This window comes from Oncorhynchus tshawytscha, linkage group LG02, assembly GCF_018296145.1.
Source record: "Oncorhynchus tshawytscha isolate Ot180627B linkage group LG02, Otsh_v2.0, whole genome shotgun sequence".
NCBI lineage: Eukaryota > Metazoa > Chordata > Actinopteri > Salmoniformes > Salmonidae > Oncorhynchus > Oncorhynchus tshawytscha.
The window spans coordinates 38,562,616-38,583,312 of NC_056430.1; the positions used below are offsets into that span (position 1 = coordinate 38,562,616).

Consider the following 20,697-nt stretch of genomic DNA (forward strand, 5'->3'; position numbering starts at 1 on the left):
AACGAAATCAAGAAGATGCATTGAATCTTGAAAACCAATTACTAGATTTACATCAGAAGAATGTACTTTTACTGTTTGGAACATTTAAAATACAGCTTAGTTTGGGTGAAAAAAAGCATATTCAATGGTTTACATACTCAATACATCAAAGTAATACCTACTTTTATTTTCCCTTCATTTTTTTTTACCAATACTACTTAAATGAGTTGTATGCCCTCCCACAGTAAGTACTTTAAAGTAAGACATACCCACAGCAGAGCCTTTAAGGCTGGCCTGCGTAAATACCAAAAATGCCGTAAAATATGTAAATTGGCCTCTTTTCCTTGGTAACCACTGACCAAGCTAGATGATATTGGCATCTCAATCTAACCTGGTACAGTACATTTAAATAAAGGAGGCCATCTGAAAGTACTGGGTAAGACTACTACTCCTCTATTATATCTCTAGGCCAGGGTCAGTGAGACTAGACTCTGGATCTCATGTTCAGCTCCTATGATGGCGCACAGGCAAGGATCTTCTTGACGTAGTTGCGGACGTTGACATGGAGCTGATGGGAGGTGGCACTGAAGATCTCTGTGGCCAAAGCCCTGGTCTCCTCTGATCCATTCCACAGTGCACGGTACACAGGCAGTGTGTACTTCTGTTTCCCCTGGGAGCAAGATACAATTTAATATGCTAAAAAACTACTATTTACATGATTGTTTCAGACACCTGAAAAATACTAATTTAGCTTTAAACGGACACTATAAAAATACACTTGGTATATCACACACACATATAAATATATTATATTTACTATAATAAAACAAACTAGCCTAAACAAAATGTGCCTGACAAATACTATAATTTGTGGTTATTATTTTGTACTTTTAACCATTTTCTCCCCAATTGGGTAGTTAGTCTTGTCCCGTCGCTGCAACTCCTGTACGGACTCGGGAAAGGCAAAGGTCGAGAGCCATGTGTCCTCCGAAACACGACCCTCCCAAGCCGCACTGCTTCTTGACACACTGCTCGCTTAACCCGGAAGCCAGGTTCGAAGCAATGCCTTAGACCGCTGTGCCGACAATGTGTCGGAGGCAACACCGTACAACTGGCGACCAAGTCAGCTTGCAGGCGCCCAGCAGGAGTTACTAGAGCGCGATGGTACAAGGACATCCCGGCCGGCCAAACCCTCCCCTAACCCGGACAACGCTGGGCTAATTGTGCGCCGCCTCATGGGTCACCCGGTCATGGCCGGCTGTAACACAGCCTGGGATCGAACTCGAGTCTGTAGTGACACCTCGAGCACTGCGATGCAGTGCCTTAGACCGCTGTGCCACTCGGGAGGCCCTATAATTGATAGTTGAGGACCAAACATTTGTTTTTCTGACCTGGCAGCTGAGGAAGCTGCGCACATGTTGATATCCTGGCTGGTGATAATTCTTGGCGACGATCTGGGCCCAGCGCAGTCGTAGCTCAGCGTTGTTTGACATCACGATGTGAGGGTACTGCTCCTCCAGTTTCTCCATATTACCTTATCAAAGTCGGAGGGATGGTACATCATTGGTGTGACTCATTTCAAAAGTAGTGTACGCACATCCAGACTTGCAGGTGCAAGTTACAAAAAGTAAAGTAATGAAAAAAGAATAGAGATCCACACACTGAGGAATTGGGGTGAATCACATGCATCTTCATAACAACGATTGTGCTAAGGATATCAGTACAGAAGTGTTGTTACCATCGTGTCCTACCTCTAGGGAGTGGGGACTTCTCTATGATCTTTTCCAAGAAGTAGACAGCCTGGTTAGTCTTCCATGCCTGGATGTTGGTCTTCTTGATGCTGGCCATATCCAGGACCTCGGCAGCCCACAGCTCTGACAGCTGCTCAGCAGGCTTCATCAGGCTCTTGCCAGCCGACAGGTCAGGGAGGTAGGGAGGCCAACCGGGCACATTGAGCCAGCTATCAAATTCCAGACCTAGCAAAGAGACCACAAGGAGAGTGAGGTCAGTTTGTAACAGCAAACTCACTTCCAAGCTTAAATACTCATTCTAAAAAGGCAAATACGACCCTAAAAGGCCAATCCAACACTCTAAAAGCATCTACTGTGTTTTACCCTTAATCATATCTACTCCTTTCTTCTTCAGGTCAGGGAAATACTCCAGGAAGAACTCCAGAGCGTCCTCTGCCATAACACTGCGGAATTTGAACTTGTCAATGTAGGCCTGTGAGAAGAAAACACCCACATGTCAGACTGTTGCCCTCGCTCGCTCACTCAGACACAGACAGACAGACAGGTCAAAAGTTGACACATACTCTGGAATGAGTTTCTTTAGTTTGGTATTATTCTACAATGTAGAAAATAGTCAAGGACCAAAAAACGATATTCTTCAAATTAGCCACCCTTTGCCTTGATGACAGCTTTGCACACTCTTGGCATTCTCTCAACCAGCTTCACCTGGAATGCTTTTCCATCCGTCTTGAAGGAGTTCCCAAATATTCACATATTTGATGTCTTCACTATTATTCTACAATGTAGAAAATAGAAGAAAAACCCTGGAATGAGTAGGTGTCCAAAGTTTTGACTGGTACTGTAAGTATTCACACCTAGCAGTCTTTCAATGGGTTTCATGTTTAGGCTTTGGCCACTCAAGGACCTTTTCTGAAGCCATTCCAGCATTGCTTTGGCTATATCCTTGGGGTCATTCTCCTGTTGGAATGTAACATTTTCACTCTGAAGCAGGTCCTCATCAAGGATTTGCCAGTATTTGGCTCCATTTATTGTTCCCTTTATCCATACCAGTCCCTAACGCTGAAAAACATCCCCAGAGTATGATGCTACCACCCCTATGCTTCACAGTAGGGATGGTGTTCGACGGGTGATTAGCTGTGCCTGGTTTTCGCCAGACATAGTGCTTTGCATTCAGGCCAAGTAGTTTTTTTAAAAATTCATCAGACCACAGAATATTTTGCCACGTGAATTCATTCACGTGTCCTTTTGCAAACTCCAGGCGTGCTATCATGTGCCTTTTTTTCAGGAGTGGCTTCCATTTGGCCACTCTTCCATAAAGCCCAGATTGGTGAAGTGCTGTAGGGACTGTTGTCCTTCTGGCAGGTTCTCCTATCTCAGCCAAGGAACCTTCTGTCAGAGTGGTCATTGGGTTCTTGGTCACCCCCCTGACCAAGGTCCTTCTTGCCCGGTTCCTTAGTTTGGTCGGACGACCAGCTCTAAGCAGAGTCTGGGTAGTTCCATATTTTTCCAATTTTCAAATGATGGCAACCACTGTGCTCTTGGAAACGTTCAACACTCTAGAAATAGTTTTATACCCTTCCCCAGATATATGCCTACAGACTGGTCCTTGGAATTCATGGTATAGTCTCTGCTCTGACATGCACGTTCAACTGTAAAACCTTATATACAGTGGTATAAAGTACTTAAGTAGTACTTTAAAGTATTTTTACTTAAGTAGAGTTTTGTTGTACTATTCATATTTTTGTCAACTTTTACTTCACTACATTCCAAAATAAAATGTACTTTATACTCCATACATTTTCCGTAACACCCAAAAGTACTCGTTACATTTTGACAGGAAAATGGTCCAATTACTTTTGATACTTAAGTATATTTAAAACCAAATACTTTTAGACTTTTACTTAAGTATGATTTTACTGGGTGACTTTCACTTGAGTCATTTTCTATTAATGCATCTTTACTTTTACTCAAGTAAAGACAAATTAGTACTTTTCCACCACTGCTTATATAGACAGGTGTGTTTCTTTCTAAATCATGTCCAAACAACTGAATTGTCTACAGGTGGACTCCAATCAAGTTGTAGTGACATCTCAAGGATGATCAAAGGAAATTGGATGCACCGGAGCTCAATTTGGAGTGTCAGAGCAAAGTGGTGTGAATAGATATTTCTGTATTTAAATTTTCAATAAGTGTTCAAACATTTCAAAAAACATGTTTTCACTTTGTCATTAAAATTACATATTTAAATACATTTTTAATTCGGGCTTTAACAACAAAATGTGGAATAAGTCAAGGAGTATGAATACTTTCTGAAGGCACCGTAGAATGAGAAGCAACACCAACCTTTAGGAAGGCATCGAAGTGACTCTGGTCTCCAGCCAGGTGGGCCAGGTAAGAGACAAAACAGAAGCCCTTCTCATAAGGCGTCTCATTGTAAGTGTCATCAGGGTCAACACCTGAGGGATGGGAGAAAATAAAATGTTTTGCTTTAACTTGAGCAGTCATGATCAAGTGTATCAGTTCTATTGGGTCTACAGCTCCATAGGCAAATCTCAGTCAGATTAACTACTAATTAAACTAAGACCACTGGGCTACTAATGGAATTGGTTTTGGCCTTAGCAGTCAAGGGTAAATGTAAGCAGTCTGACCTGGTTTGATCTTCACACGCAGTTTATTGAGAGGGTGGTCCTCTCCGGTGTTGTCCATGTGCTGTCTGAGTAAAGCCCTCCCAGTCGCTGCCTCCAGACTAGTGATGGCCTCTCCTACAAATAACAACACAATAGACATCAGGGATTTGAGAGTGATAAGACAGACAGGTGTGCACAAATAGTTGTGTAGACAACTACAGTTTACTTTCAAATGGAAAGAGTTGTGAGACTTGAGGATGAGCCCATCATACATTGCTACAGCAGGGCTCGCCAATTCTATTTCTGGAGAGCTACCTTCCTGTAGGTTCACTCCAACCTCAGTTGTAACTAACCTGATTCAGCTAATAAACCAGCTAATTATTAGAATTAGGGGCACTTGATTAAAGTTGGAGTGAAACCAACTGGACAGTAGCTCTCCAGGAACATGGTTGGAGAGCCCTGGTCTACAGTAGACAAACTGTGACAAAGTGATGTACTATGCTGATGAAGAAAGGGCTTTATAAATTCAATTTGATTGATTGACAGTCTCTTACCGTAGATCTCCCTGCACACCCGGCGCTGGGCGTACATGGTGAAGCCCTCGTTGAGCCAGAAGTCACCCCAGTTGGCATTGGTTACCAGATTACCGAACCAGCTGTGGCAGATCTCGTGCACAATGACGTCAGCCAGTGAGCGGTCTCCGGCCAGGAGGCAGGGGGTGACGAAAGTGAGGCAGGGGTTCTCCATACCCCCGAAGGGGAATGACGGTGGCATGAACAGCACATCATACCTGAGGGGACGAACCAATTATGTAGCTGTATGTTTATAAGCAGAATAAGTCATGACACTGCAAGCGCAAAGTCAGTGGTCACCATCCCTAGTCATGGAAAGAGCTACCGTGTGCATTTTTTATTCTAGCCTAGCACTAAGACACTTGATTCAACTAATCAATCAATCCTACATTCCCTGTAGCGCTTCAGAACCAGGGTTGTTGACTGACCACTGAAGTATTGGACCATATTGTTATTTGGGGAATTTCACCTTCCCCAGACGTAGGGTCCAAATAGTTTCTCCCCCACAACCAGAAATTCCTCGATGACTCCGTCGTACTCCTGCTTGGCTGCCTGCAGCAGGCATGGCTCTGTCCATACTCGGGTCCTAAAAGATACAGATTTACAATTACTACCAAGCATTGAAACTCCATAGGCAAACACTATCATGCATGTTCTTCAAAGCACATTCTTCAGCAGCATTATATGGCCCATAAGTAGCAAGTGCAGTTTTCATTCAAGTTCAAACTTCATTCAAGTTGAACATTCACCCTGCTTTTTGATTCTCATCTCTCTACTCAGTCTGACACAGAGAATGCATTTTGCGGGTCAATGACCAACACGCCCAGGTTGTTATCAGTAAATGCTTTAGACAGGAGAGGAATATTGTCTTGTACCTACCGTGAGGTTAGGTGAGGTCCATACTAGAAGCAGAATGCGTCACACTATCAAATTACGCCCCTTACTTGACCAAAACAAATTGTCAAACTGTCACAAGATTTAGAGGCCTAGCATGGGTGCCAGTCTATTTCTGATCTCTTGACAATTCCTTTTGGAATTGTCATATTTGGCTTAAGCACAAACAAATCAACAGCACAAACAGATCTGGGACCTATCCAAGGCTACCAGGGGCGGCAGGTAGCCTAGTGGTTAGAGCATTGAGCCAGTAACCAAAAGGTTGCTAGATCAAATCCCAGAGTTGTCGTTCTGCCCCTGAACAAGGCAGTTAACCCACTGTTCCTAGACCGTCATTGTAAATAAGAATTTGTTCTTAATTGACTTGCCTAGTTAAATAAAACTTTTTTTTTTAAAGGCAACGTAGACTCTTTCACCTTGGCCCCACCTCCGCAGAAACCAAGTCTCCTACAGCCAAGGCCACCAGGTAGGAGGGGATGGGCTGTTCCATGGTGAACAGGAACGTGTTGTCTGCCATCCTGTGTTCTCCCTTACTGGCACTCATGACTGCTGTGAAACCATCAGGAACCTGTGGAGGCAGACAGGGCAGTCTTCGGACAGAGTCATCATGATCGATAATGGTACCAATATCCATTACTAATACAGACAAAGTAGTCGGAATGGTGGATAAGGTGAGGTTCCCACCATACATTAAGAGCTTTTTCATCAATGTGTGTTAATACTAGACCTATAATTCAAAGTGCTTTAAGTATTGAAAAACGAGTGAACACAACACACCAGGCAAAGCACATGAAGTTGAATGACAGGGCAAAATAGAATAAACAGGATAATAGACAAAAAAGATGTGAATGACAAAAAGGAAAAACACAGAAGCTTAATTATCCTGCAAAAATAAAAAGATTGTGAGACAGCAATGACTCTGTGGTTATCCTCCCATGGACATTGGCTCAGTCAGAGTCCAGTCCAGGGGCTCACCTTCACGGCGGCCGAGTAGGTGCTCTTGATGGCCGGCGTGTCAAAGCAGGGGAAGAAGGAGCGGTTGAGCACAGCCTGGCCCTGGGTGAAGACGTAAGGCTTGGCCTTCCCAGCTGTCTGCTCTGGATCCAGCCAGCACACCTAGTGGGTCAGGGGGGCAAAGACCAGGGTTTGAGTGTAGAGGTAGGGGCACACTTTACCTTCACAGCAACCGAGTAGGGGCTCTTAGTCATGGGGGTGTGGAAGCCAGGAAACAGGCTGCGGTTCAGCACAGGGAAGCCAGAGGTGTAGAGGAAAGGCTCTTTCTTTTCGGCAGTCTGAGCAGGCTCCAGCCATGATATCTACAAATGTATGCTGGGTTTAATGAGGATGGTGCAGTTCATGAATAGGCACTCATTTGTTGCACTTATGTACAGTGCATTCGTCAAATATTTTGACCCCTTGACCTTTTCCACATTTTGTTACGTTACAGCCTTATTCAAAAATGGATTAAATAACAACAAAAAATACTCAATCTACACACAATATCCCATCAAGACAAAGCAAAAACAGATTAAGAAATGTTTGCACAGTTATTCATTATAAACTGAATTATTACATTTACTTAAGTATTAAGACCCTTTACTCAGTACTTTGTTGAAGCACCTTTGGCAGTGATTACAGCCTAGAGTCTTCTTGGGTATGACACTACAAGCTTGGCACACCTGTATTTGGGGAGTTTCTCCCATTCTTCTCTGCAGATCCTCAAGCTCTGTCAGGTTGGATGGAGAGTGTTGCTGCACAGCTATTTTCAGGACTCTCCAGAGATGTTCGATCGGGTTCAACTCCGGGCTCTGACTGGGCCACTCAAGGACAATCAGAGACTTGTCCCGAAGCCACTCCTGTGTTGTCTGGCTGTGTGCTTCGGGTCATTATCCTGTTGGAAGGGGAACCTTCGCCCCAGTCTGAGGTCCTGAGCTCTCTGGTACAGGTCTTCATCAAGAATCTCTCTGTACTTTGCTCCGTTCATCTTTCCCTCGATGCTGACTAGTCTTCCAGTCCCTGCCGCTGAAAAACATCCCCACAGCATGATGCGGCCACCACCATGCTTCACCGTAGGGATGGTGTCAGGTTTCCTCCAGACGTGAGGCTTGGCATTCAGGCCAAAGAGTTCAATCTTTGCTTCATCAGATAATCTTTGTTTCTCATGGTCTGAGTCTTTAGGTGTCTTTTGGCAAACTCCAAGCAGGCTGTCATGTGCCTACTGTTCAAAAGTTGGGGTCACTTAGATATTTCCTTGTTTTCCATGAAAACATACATGAAATGAGTTGCAAAATGAATAGGAAATATAGTCAAGACGTTGACAAGGTTATAAATAATGATTTTTAATTGAAACAATAATTGTGTCCTTCAAACTTTGCTTTCGTCAAAGAATCTTCCATTTGCTGCAATTACAGCCATGCAGACCGTTGGCATTCTAGTTGTCAATTTGTGGAGGTAATCTGAAGCGACTTCACCCCATGCTTCCTGAAGCACCTCTCACAAGTTGGATTGGCACTTCTTACGTACCATACGGTCAAGCTGCTCCCACAACAGCAAAATAGGGTTGAGATCCGGTGACTATAATGGAGTGGCCAGCACAGACAGAATACCAGCAGACTGCTTCTTCCCTAAATAGTTATTGCATAGTTTGGAGCTGTGCTTTGGGTCATTGTCCTGTTGTAGGAGGAAATTGGCTCCACTTAAGCGCCGTTCACAGGGTATGGCATGGTGTTGCAAAATGGAGTGATAGCCTTCCTTCTTCAAGATTCCTTTTACCCTGTACAAATCTCCCACGAAAGCACCCCCAGACCATCACATAACCTCCACCATGCCTGACAGATGGCGTCAAGAACTCCTACAGCATCTTTCATTTTTTCTGCGTCTCACGAATGTTCCTTTGTGATCCGAACACCTCAAACTTAGATTTGTCTGTCCATAACACTTTTTTCCAATCTTCCTCTGTCCGGTGTCTGTGTTCTTTCGCCCATCTTAATCATTTATTTTTATTGGCCAGTCTGAGATATGGCTTTTTCTTCGCAACTCTGCCTAGAAGGCCAGGATCCTGGAGACGCCTCCTTCACTGTTGACGTTGAGATTGATGTTTTGCGAGTACTATTTAATGAAGCTACCAGTTGAGGACTTGTGAGGCGTCTGTTTCTCAAACTAGATACTCTAATGTACTTGTCCTCTTGCTCAGTTGTGCACCGAGGCCTCCCACTCCTCTTTCTATTCTGCCAATTTCTCACATGGAATAGCCTTCATTTCTCAGAACAGACCGACGAGTTTAGGAAGAAAGTGCTTTGTTTCTGGCCATTTTGAGCCTGTAATCGAACCCACAAATGCTGATTCTCCAGATACTCAACTAGTCTAAAGGCCAGTTTTCTTTTTTAAATCAGCACCATAGTTTTCAGCTGTGCTAATATCCTTGCAAAAGGGTTTTCTAATGATCAATTAGCCTTTTAAAATGATAAACTTGGGTTATCTAACACAACGTGTCATTGGAACACAGGAGTGATGGTTGCTGATAATAGGCCTCTGTACGCACGCCTATGTAGATACTCCTTTAAAAATCCTCCGTTTCCAGCTACAATAGTCATTTACAACATTAACAATGTCTACACTGTATTTATGATCAATTGTTATTTTCAATGGACAATGGCTTTTCTTTCAAAATCATGGACATTTCTAAATGAACCCAAACTTTTGAACGGTAGTGTATGTTTATTTGTAATACATGGGGTATTGTGTGTAGATTGAGGGGGGCAATGCCATAATCCAATTTAGAATAAGGTTGTAATTTAACAAAATGTGTTAAAAGTCAAGGGGTCTGAATAATTTCCAAATGGAGTGCATACTTCCAAGAAATGTGAAACTAAAAACTATGAAACGTTGCAGACTATGAATATAATGTATAGCCAACAGAGTTGATCTAATTTGAAAAAAGAAAAAAACGTTTTACGGTTTTAAATATACTGAACAAAAAAAAACGCAACAATTAACAATTTTACTGAGTTACAGTTCATAATTTAAAAAACGGCACGGTAGAAAGGACCTTTCTCAACAACATTGACGCCCTGAATTTAGCAGCTGCTAAATCGACAGATCAGTTGGAAAAAGTGATGGGCTACTTTCTGCTCACGCCAAAGTCAGTGTAAACCGCAGTGACTTGACACAATGCTGGCCAAACAAGATGTAGCTACAAACAAAACAGAGTTAAATGGTTCCAGTCTACCGTGAAGTGTTCATCCATGTATACGGACGGGTAAGAGTCTAGCTACATTTTAAGATATTATACGTTTTTAATTTTGTCAGTCGTTTTCATTGAATGTTAAAGAGTACTGTTAGCTAGTTATGGAACGTTATGTGTATGATCTGTGTAGTAATATTATTTGAATCAGATAACCTAGTTGTTAGCTTTAGCTACCTGCAGATTCATACTACAGCTATGACAACATTTGTATAGGTAGTCGTATGAGTTCGGATTATGCCAGTCCATTGCTTAGCTAGCTAGCGAGCTACATGACTAAACAAGACTCCACTTCGACAGATGATTACATGACCCGTCAAGTTAGCCAGGTGTGTCTGGCGGTGCTTATGGCCATCTATTGTATTTCATGTGCGTCAGGTAAGCATCATCTAATAATTATAAAATATTTGTATCTGGACACTTTTTTATATTGCTACTGCGCAAGTAACCATTTAACTGTACAGTTTACACCTTCTGTATCCTGTGGATGTGACTTATAAAGTTAGATCATATTTGATATAGTGTGCGTTACCAAAGAAGGTAATGTGAAGAACAACATGACCTGCACCAAAATCAGATTAGGATACAGGCCAAGGACTAGATAGTGTATTGTTACCTGGAATTTTTCCTTTTTGTAGGCCACTACTTTTACCACTTTTAGTCTTAATCTTTGGTTGTTTACTAAACTACTCACTCTGTTTAACACATGGCCTCGCATGTGAATCCTTAAAGAGACGGGTGAGGCTAAGAAGGTGTGAATGATGCTGAATGGATGTAGACAAAGAAGAGCTCTCCAGTAGGTGTGCCAAAACATTCCAGGACCATTTTCTCAAAAGTGGGGTTACAAGTTTATGAACTTTCAAAGCAGAATTACTTTTCCATTGTTCTTCAACTGCAGTGTATGATATACCAGTCTCTACTTTTATCCAACATTTAAAAAAATATTTAAAAATTAATTCACATTTTTCTACATAAAACCGAATCGAGGCGAACGGTCACATAAGGAAAAAAGTCAATTTATTTAAATTCATTAGGCCCTAATCTTTGAATTTCACATGACTGGGCAGGAGCAGCCATAGGCCTGGGAGGGCATAGGCCCACCCAATTGAGAGCCAGGCCCACCCACTGGGGAGCCAGGCCCAGCCAATAAGAAATAATTATTCCCCACAAAAGGGCTTTATTACAGACAGAAATATTCCTCAGTTATTCCTCAATTTCATCAGCTGTCTGTGTGACTGGTTTCAGATGATCCTGCAGGTGAAGAAATCTGGTGGACATTCCTGCAGTCAGCATGCCAATTGTACACTCCCTCAAAACTTTACACATCTGTGGCATTGTGTTGTGACAAATCTGCACATGTTAGTGGCCTTTTACTGTCCCCAGCCCTGTATAATGATCATGCTGTTTAATCAGCTTCTTGATATGCCACACCTGTCAGGTGGATAGATCATCTTGGCAAAGGAGAAATAAATGTACACTAACAGAGATTTAAACAAATTTGAGCACAAAATTAGAGAAATAAGCTTTTTGTGCGTATGTCAAATAAATATTTAAAAATAAAGTGTATTTCAGCTCATTAAAAATGGGACCAACATTTTACATGTTGTGTTTGTATTTTTCTTCTGTATAGGTTCAAATAGAAATACATTCTTGGTAACCAATCATCTGGAAGTAACAAGCTAGTGTTGTTGTTGCTAGGTAAACTGACTCTAGTTACGAAGGCTGAATGACATTCACTTACCCCTGGTCCATCGGATGCAAGAAACTTGACCACCACTCGAAACTGTTCCTCAATTTTACATGGTGCTGGGAATTTTACAACCAGTGTGGTGCCATAACTGGTGAAATTGCGCGTTATGAATTCTACTTTCACTGAATCCGAATCATCTTCACTTCGGCAGTAGGACACCTCTTGCATTGAGAGGGAGGGATGAATGTCCAACAGTAGCTCGCTTTGAGAATCTTGGATGCATTTCAGCTGTAGCGTTTCAGTTCCTCTCAAAGTTCTCTTCTCAAAGTCCACGCTTAGATCCAAGTGGAAGTGTTTTATCTTAAATTGACGAAAGCTCGAAGACGTAGCCACGTCCTCTGCTAGATCGGAGTGCAGTTTGAGAGATTTTTCCATATTTTAGTAGCCTACAGCAAGAATAACTGGGTAAACGTGAGTCTTCCTCCAACGATTGGCTGCACCGCTTCTTCTTCTTCCTCGGTGGGGTGTATATCGGCGATTGGCATCCAACAGCTGCACCTCTCCAGCATCAACACACAAAAAAAGTACTTCTGGGTCACGGAAATCTTCAAAATAAAAGTCCCCGCATAATAGTAGAAAAGTGTCAATAACCTGTTTAATTCATGATATATGAAAAATAAATTACAATGATTCATATTTGTTAATATTTAAGTGACATTTGGCTTTTAAAACATGTTCCATGGTCCAATAAATGCCACCAATGCGAATCACTGTATATGGAATACATATTGGTTTATAGAGCAAACACTATTCTTGGTTCCGCAGTAGAAGTATTGTAGGAGAAAAATATGGGGTGTTAAAGAATCCAATAAAAAGGGATGGAAAATGTAGGTGCTGGATTTTAGGCCGGTAGCAACCACCACAGGGTGTCCGTTCAGAACACAAGGAAGCAGTAGTTCCAGTTCAAGGGTTTAATGAAGATCCACACACACAACACCACTCTCTGTGATACTAATTGTGCTTATTTAACTGCATGCACAATAAAACATCTGAAAGAAAATAACATTTTTCTCAGGTGGTAGAATAAGCAGTGGTGGAAAAGTACTCTAATGTCATACTTGAGTAAAAGTAAAGATACATTTAAAAAAAAGACAAAAGTTAGTCACAGAGTAAAATACTACTTGAGTAAAAGTCTAAAAGAATTTGGTTTTGAATATACTTAAGTATCCAAATTAAATGGAATTGCTAAAATATACTTAAGTATCAAAAGTAAAAGTATAAATAATTTCAAATTCCTTATATTAAGCAAACGAGACACCACTATTTCATTTGTATTTTTATTGATGGATAGCCAGGGGCACACTCCAACACTCAGACATAATTTACAAACAAAGCATTTGTGTTTAGTGAGTACACCAGATCAGAGGCAGTAGGGATGACCAGGCATGCTCTCTTGATAAGTGCGTGTCCTGTCAAAATGTAAGGAGTACCTTTGGGTGTAAAGGAAAATGTATGGAGTATAATGTTTCTTTGGAAATGTAGTGAAGTAAAAGTAAAACTAGTATAAATAGTAAAGTATACATAGTAAAGTACTGATACAACAAAAAAACGTAGTACTTTAACGTATTTTTACTTAAGTACTTTACACCACTGAGAATAAGCAGGAGACAAACATCGGTTGGTCAGCAGAACAAAAACTACAGACTGCCTGAGGCCCTGCCTGGTCCAGTATTACAATAAGTCCCGGGGAAAAAGGCTGCTGATTGGCTAATAAAATGATGATTGCCAAGACCTTATTTAAAAAAATAAAAACATTTGGGGTCTTGAAAAGGAGATGAGCTGGCCGTTTTTACATTAGGGAATATTTAGTAGGGTCCGTATCTGGGTGCCGCAGTAAAAGTATTGTAGGAAATACTTACGTCGGATATATAAAATGTACATGTATGGTGTCATTTCATGGGGCTTTGAATAATACACAGTGTTGCTGGCTTTTTACCCCACCCATTCCATAGGTAGCCACAATTCGAAGCACTGTATATGTAATACATACTATACTGGCTTATGCCAGTGGTCCTTAAGGACCCAAATGAGAAATCCTATGTTTTCCTGGGACCAAAGCTTATGAAAACATGCAACTAGACGTAAATATTTGTACATTTCATTGCCCTTATGCTTAAAACAAATGCAATATAGACAAAAACAAATTACAATTAAATTAAATACCCATATAAATAGCAATTCATGCTATTTGATTAAAAACACTTAAATATCTTTCTAGGTTGGAACTGTTGCTGTTAAAATACAATAAATACTTTTAATTCTGAACTGGAATAAACTAATTGATCACATCACACAGCAGTATAACAGAACACACACACACACACACACACACACACACACACACACACAGTCCTAATCAGAGGTGTGTGGCTGGTTGAAGTTTTCAACAAGCATGTCTTTTCTGTGCTCAGTTTATTACAGTGCAACCCTGAGGTCATGCTCAGCTTTGAGTCTGTTTCTGTACTTTAAAAAAAAGTATGCCAGAGTTGAGAACCCTGACTCGCATAGGTATGTGGTGCCAAACTGGATCAGAGCATCTAATGCTTTCTCAGTCAGGCAGGAGACCGCTTCCTGCTGTAGATAAGCAACCCAGAACTGTGTGTGTGTTTGCCTCAAAAAGAATCTTGCTTCAAATCAGTTTAACAGCAAAAGCTCCAACCTAGACTTGTTTTCAACAATCATTTCTACAGTAAGATGTACAGTAGACCTGATCATTTTTTGTCTTCATATGTACTGTTACTTAGGGTTGCACTAACAGTAGCTAGTTAGCGTGGTTTGGCTAACGTTAGCTAGCTATTAGCTGTGTTCAATGGGACTGTTTTAAAGGGAAACACATCTACTACTGAGAAAGTACTCCCTTATTTCTGCTTATCACTTGTTATAAAATGAAAACAATGCCTTGCTAGCTGACTTACTTTTCCACTGGCTAAGCACTGTTTCCTGAAGCATTCTACCCTGTTCTGGCAAAAACTATTCTGGGTGCCACAATAAAAAGGTTGTTTCTGAATACTCAGTAGGGTCTGTAGATCCTTCCTCGCTTATTTCGATGTCAACCTCTCCAATTACATGCTGCTCATTTGATTCAGTTTTCATAGAGTTTACGATTTCCTCATCTGATAAACCTCTACTACAACTTTGTCTCTAGGTGGTAGTATTCATTCCCAATATCTTGGGTGTCTGAGATTTGATTGAGCTGCACCAATGACACTCCATATCAGGATGAAGATCAGAAACAGGTTCTTTATCCTCAAGTGTGTACATTTTGCATATTAAGTTGGCAGTCTGTGGCTCCTCTGAGCAGTTAACATTCCCTTATTGAAATTCTCCACAGGTTTTGTACCTGAGCCTCATTTACATTCTGTTTGTACCATTTTGTTTAATTTCCCCTTGTCACTAGCAACATAATGTATGTTATATTCTTGTCCCACATATTCCTAAGATTTTTGACACGTTTAATGACAATTGGTTTTCCAATTGGCCATTGCAATGTTTTGCCAACTTCATCCCAAAATTGGAAATCAAATGTTTAATTATGCTGCATAACAATGTATTGACATTGAAATAGCATGGTAATCCCCAAAACAACTTCTTGGGGGGATTCTTAAAATCCCCCCCAATTTTGGATTTAAGTTGTTTTGTAGTATGTATTGTTCAATGTGACATCCATGGTTAAATAAAGTCCAACTTTCAAGTACCAATAATCTATATACAAAAAGTGTATTATAATGCATTATAAATTAAGGGTTTATCATGGGCATAATGAATGTCCAAAAGCAGGGGGCAATCATGAGCCATGAATGCAACCGGCAGTAACTTGAACTTGGTTGCCAGTCAAAGAGCTTTTTTGCTGCAAATGTCTGTCAGGGAGAGACTAGTAAATTGATAAAAGATAGTGCACCGTCAACACTGAATGGTCAAATGATGACAAAATAATGTGTAACCAATGATAATAATATTGGTACTTATTCTGATCCTATGCATATCACCACTCAGAAACTTCCCGTTGGAACTGAATTCCCAACTCTGAAGAAAGTTTAACAGAATGACACTGATAGGATTAACATTATAAATCTTTATTTAATTATTTATTCATTTCTAAAGAGAAACTTTTTCCTTTTTTGAAAAACAATATCTAAATATATTTTAGAAACATTTTCGATAGTACTTAACACATCAATAGATCCGTACAAAAAAACAGCTAACAAACTAACCATGAAAGAATGTTCAACACAGCGGCTCTTTCACAGTAAAAAGGGAAGCACCAGGGGAACGTTGTAGTCTGTTGCTTTGTGGCTTTGACTTTCGTGTTGCCCTGGTAACATGTTGAAGTCAATAATATAAAGCCTCAGATCCTCTTTGATACTATGCCCAGTCTCTCGCTCTCTCTCATCTCATATCAGCACCAAGTCCAGTGATGTAATAAATTAATGAATAAATAGGGCTCTGTGGGCCGGGGGAGGTCAGAGCTTTCCAGAGAGAGGGTGGCACTGGGGGCCCTCTCAATAGTCCTACACCTGACTGACGATCTCAGAGTCGTCATCCACAAACCACTGCACTGGGGACCCGTCCGCTGCCCTCTGGATGACACGTCTCTGGGGAGCCTGCAGATGGGACGACAAAAACAGGGAACATTTATTTCAATGTCTGTTTTTTCAAGTCAGTACTAATAGAGTTAGGCTTTTAAATATCACAAGAAATAACATTATTGGTTCATAGTATGGAGAGAAGGCAACAAAGTAGATCATTGCAATAATGTTTCTACTGGTGGTTCCCTGCAACCCTTCAGGGCCAGGAGTGAGTATACTGCCCTACAGCAGACACCAAGGGCTCAGCTGCTGTATTACTCAGTTCTCACAACACCAGGAAGTTGGATATACAAATATGTTAAAGGAAGTGCAGTAATAGCACTGTGGTATAACCTCACCATTGAGAGCTCCATAACGACGTCATAAGAGTTCAAAACAGCCAGTGTCTGAAAAAGCTTGGCTTTTAGGTTTTAGCAGCTGATCCACAAGGGTGTGTCATTTCTCTACAGTGAGCCACAATGTGACTCAGCGTGACACTGTATGATTCAGGGGTGAGGTTGACGATGGGAGGGCCACACGTACAGTATGTTCACTCCCACACTGCAGCTGTCTGAATGTCTCTCAAACCTCCTTTACTTGCTGTGATCAGACCATCCCCTGAAATTAAGAATTGCTGCTACTGCTGCTACTACTACTACTGCTGCAAAATATTAGATCCAGTACTGTACAGTACTGTACTACAGCTGCCCATGCTTTTTCAACAGCTGGCAATATAAATCATCGCTGAAGGGTAGACAGTAAAATGATACAGGAATGTGGCACCTGGGTCTTCCTCTCATGCATGAACATTCCCACACCTTACCCTCTGCGGGGAGAATAAAAAATAAATCAAACTCAGGATACCCACTGCCTCTCATATTATAATAATTTCAAGGTCTTAAAAATCACATTGACTCACCACCTGCCTCCATAGATTTTCTTTAACTGTATCTGAACTCAAAAGATAGTGCATTCGGAATGCACTCATACCCCTAGACTTTTTCCACATTTTGTGATGTTACAGCCTTATTCTAAAATTGATTTGATTTGATATTTTTTGAAGAACCTTTGGCAGCAATTACAGCCTTGAGTCTTCTTGGGTATGCTTTGCACACCTGTATTTGGGGAGTTTCTCCAATTCTTCTCTACAGATCCTCTCAAGCTCCTGTCAGGTTGGATGGGGAGCGTTGCTGCACAGCTATTTTCAGGTCTCTCCAGAGATGATCGATCGTGTTCAAGTCTGGGCTCTGGCTGGGCTACTCAAGGACATTCAGAGACTTGTCCCAAAGCTGCTCCTGTGTTTTGTTGGCTGTGTGCTTATGGACGTTGACCTGTTGGAAGGTGAACCTTCACCCCAGTCCGAGGTCCTGAACGCTTTGGTACAGGTTTTCATCAAGGATCTCTGTACTTTGCTCTGTTCATCTTTCCCTCGATCCTGACTAGTCTCCCAGTCCCTGCCTCTAACAAACATCCCCACAGCATGATGCTGCCACCACCATGCTTCACCATAGGGACGGTGCCAAGTTTCCTCCAGACGTGATGCTTGGCATTCAGGCCAAAGAGTTCAATATTGTTTTCATCAGACCAGATAATCTTGTTTTGCATGGTCTGAAAGTCCTTTAGGTGCCTTTTGGAAAGCTCCAAGCAGGCTGTCATGTGCCTTTTACTAAGGAGTGGCTTCCTTCTGGCCATAATGGCCTGATTGGTGGAGTGCTGCAGAGATGGTTGTCCTTCTGGAAGGTTCTCCCATCTCCACAGAGGAACTCTTCAGCTCTGTTAGTGTGACCATCAGGTTTTTGGTCACCCCCCTGACCAAGCCCCTTCTCCCCTGATTGCTCAGTTTGGCAGGGTTGACAGCTCTAGGAAGAGTCTTGGTGGTTCAAAACTGTTTCCATTCAAAAATGATGGAGGCCACTGTGTTCTTGGGGACCTTCAATGCTGCATACATTTTTCGTACCCTTCCGCAGATCTGTGCCTCGACAATCCTGTCTCGGAGTTCTACGGACAATTCCTTCGACCTCATGGCTTGGAATTTGCTCTGACATGCACTGTCAACTGTGGGACCTTATATAGACAGGTGCGTGCCTTTCCAAATCATGTCCAATCAATTGAATTTACCACAGGTAGACAATCAAGTTGTAGAAACATCTCAAGGATGATCAATGGAAACACCTTATCTCAATTGAGTCTTATAGCAAAGGGTCTGAATATGGTTTAGTATTTTTAATATGAAGTTTTGTATTCAAAAAACATGTTTTCGCGTTGTCATTTTGGGGTACTGTGTGTAGATTGAAAGTCATAAAACAGGTAGGCATCCCTTGTCCTGGAGTGCTGTAGGTACCTCATGCTTTTGATTTAACCAACCTGGAACACCAGGAGTGCTTTAGGCAATCACTGAACCGATCAATTACCTTAGTTGTTCCGTGTGGTGTCTAGTTGGGACAAAATCCTGCAGTACCTGTGACACTCCAGGAACAGGGTTGCCTTCCCCGTCATAAAACGTGCTGAGACGAGTATCATTGAAGAGTTGTGTGTTGTCCTGTCCTCACATAGTTTGCTTACTAGTTCATGGAGGTAATACTTGTTTGTTTGTCAGGTGTGATTGTGTTCTATTGAACTGTGTGAGTTTGGCAAAGTAAGCTAACTTGTAAAGACCGCATTAATATACGACACAAACATTTTAAAAGAGTTCTGTTGATTCGATGGAACTTGCAGACAGGTCTGGACACAGCACCTCCGTATCATCCATCTTAACTTGATTAGAAATCCCCTTCTCTAAAGCCTGCGGTGCACCGACTGACACCGACCTGACAGTAATATAATCCAGTGATATTCAGTTACAGGGAACCTGCCTGGTGCTAACAGTACTTCTGCAAAGACAGTAACTTCATATTGAGCAACTATAGTCATTTAGAGAGTGAAGTGCCATTGTGGCAGTTTACCTGTTCAGGGTACTTGTTGTGCTGGGTGAGAGGTGACTGTACACTCCTCACCCTGGCCGCGCCCTGTCTGTCCAGGGAGCGAGGTCTGAACTGTTTGCGCTGGTGCCACGACTTGAGCTCTTCGTTTACCACCTGCTGGGGGAGGCCTCTGGATGGGTGGTGAGGGTACTCCCGGAGCGAAGGGGCGCGGGACAGTCTGATGTGAGGGGGCAGGGACCTGAGAGCCCACTGGGGGTGCAAAGGGGCCTCCTCGTACCAGTGTTCATACTGGCTGGGGTGACAGGGGAGCGGGGTGCCATGATACAGCCTGGTCATATCCATCTCTGAAGGGTAGACCATCCTGTTGTCATAGTAACCCCTGTGGAAGCTGGGGTTGGACTGGTGCTGGGGGTTCTGGTAGAAGCCGGGGCCTGGGGGGTAGGCCATTGGTCGATGATTGTCATTGGGGCTGGAGTGTTGGTACTTATAGGTGAGCTGAGACTGCCTGGGCAGGTCACAAGGCATCTCACGACATGGTGAACTGGTGTAGGATGGGGCAGAGTGTTCAGAGTTACTGTCCTCAGTCTCAGAGCTGGAATGGTATATGGGATTTCCGTAGCCTGCCCTCAGGACAGGGGACTCGCCTGGAGACGTTACCACGTAATCCGTTAGTAGCCTCCTGGGAACACGGGTACGTCCTCGATCCTTATCCAGGTTCAACGGAGGCTCACTGTTGGGAAGTCTAAAATATTACATAGAAGCATTAAAAACAAGGCCAAAACAGTACAAACTCAACACTAATTTGTAAGATACAGTCTCAAGATTCAAGCGGTGTGGGGACAGTGTGAATGAGATATACAAATGGACAGTGGTGTTGTGTGACTGTGAGATGTGGATGTCTTACTTACCTTAGTTGAATGCACTGACTAAGTCACTCGAAGAACAACTACCAAAATGTAAAACATTTTAATTTGATGACCTGAGAGAGAGCTGGCGGCGAAGGTGCATCTCCGGGGTGGATGGGGCGCTGTTGGACTGGGTGTAGCTCAGTTTGAGATGGGAGGAGAACTGCAGTGTCAGGGCCGTGTCTCTACAACAGGCGTCCACAGGAGGCAACACAGGGGTCGTGGCTGGACTACTGCAGAAAGGTAACAACATGGACAGGAAGGAGAGAGAACTGGGTTAATGACTAAACCCCGAAGATGTTTTTATTCAGAGGAGAGCCATGAGTTGGCCAAATGAGTGCGTGTACTTTGCACGCTTGAACCTGTTCCATGTGCCCTTGTATCAGTCTATTCGAGCTTTCACTCAAAGACGAGTCACAACTTGAATCAGAATGTTCCCAAGTAATTTCCTCCCCAAAATAACAAGGTACGTATTAATGCCAACTTGAGC

At 42.3% G+C, this 20,697-nt stretch overlaps 2 protein-coding genes across 7 annotated transcripts in view; both read right to left on the reverse strand.

The window, feature by feature from the left end:
• Positions 1–52: 52 nt before the first annotated feature.
• LOC112216049 (arginyl aminopeptidase (aminopeptidase B)) lies at positions 53–12,317 on the reverse strand. Of its 2 annotated transcripts, none has more exons than XM_024375664.2 (11): positions 11,808–12,317; positions 6,799–6,939; positions 6,240–6,391; positions 5,399–5,515; positions 4,912–5,147; positions 4,379–4,492; positions 4,074–4,186; positions 2,094–2,202; positions 1,731–1,955; positions 1,371–1,513; positions 53–649 (listed from the first exon to the last, which is right to left on the reverse strand). In XM_024375664.2, the coding sequence occupies exons 1-11, from the start codon at positions 12,189–12,191 to the stop codon at positions 491–493; spliced, it is 1,893 nt and encodes a 630-aa protein (XP_024231432.2). In that variant the 5' UTR covers positions 12,192–12,317; the 3' UTR covers positions 53–490. The 2 variants fall into 2 exon arrangements, with proteins under 2 accessions (XP_024231432.2, XP_024231441.2); XM_024375673.2 differs by lacking the exon at positions 6,799–6,939 and adding an exon at positions 6,999–7,139 and having other exon boundaries at positions 11,808–12,316.
• A 3,551-nt stretch (positions 12,318–15,868) lies between these two features.
• inavab (innate immunity activator b) overlaps positions 15,869–20,697 on the reverse strand; it is a 46,763-nt gene continuing 41,934 nt past the window's right edge. For all 5 annotated transcript variants that reach the window (XM_042298235.1, XM_042298249.1, XM_042298243.1 and 2 more), the window contains exons 8-10: positions 20,282–20,440; positions 19,324–20,044; positions 15,869–16,417 (exon numbers count right to left, since the gene is read on the reverse strand). In XM_042298235.1, the coding sequence (XP_042154169.1) occupies positions 16,325–16,417; positions 19,324–20,044; positions 20,282–20,440 (973 nt within the window). In that variant the 3' untranslated portion in view covers positions 15,869–16,324. The remainder of the gene's footprint in view (positions 16,418–19,323; positions 20,045–20,281; positions 20,441–20,697) is intronic.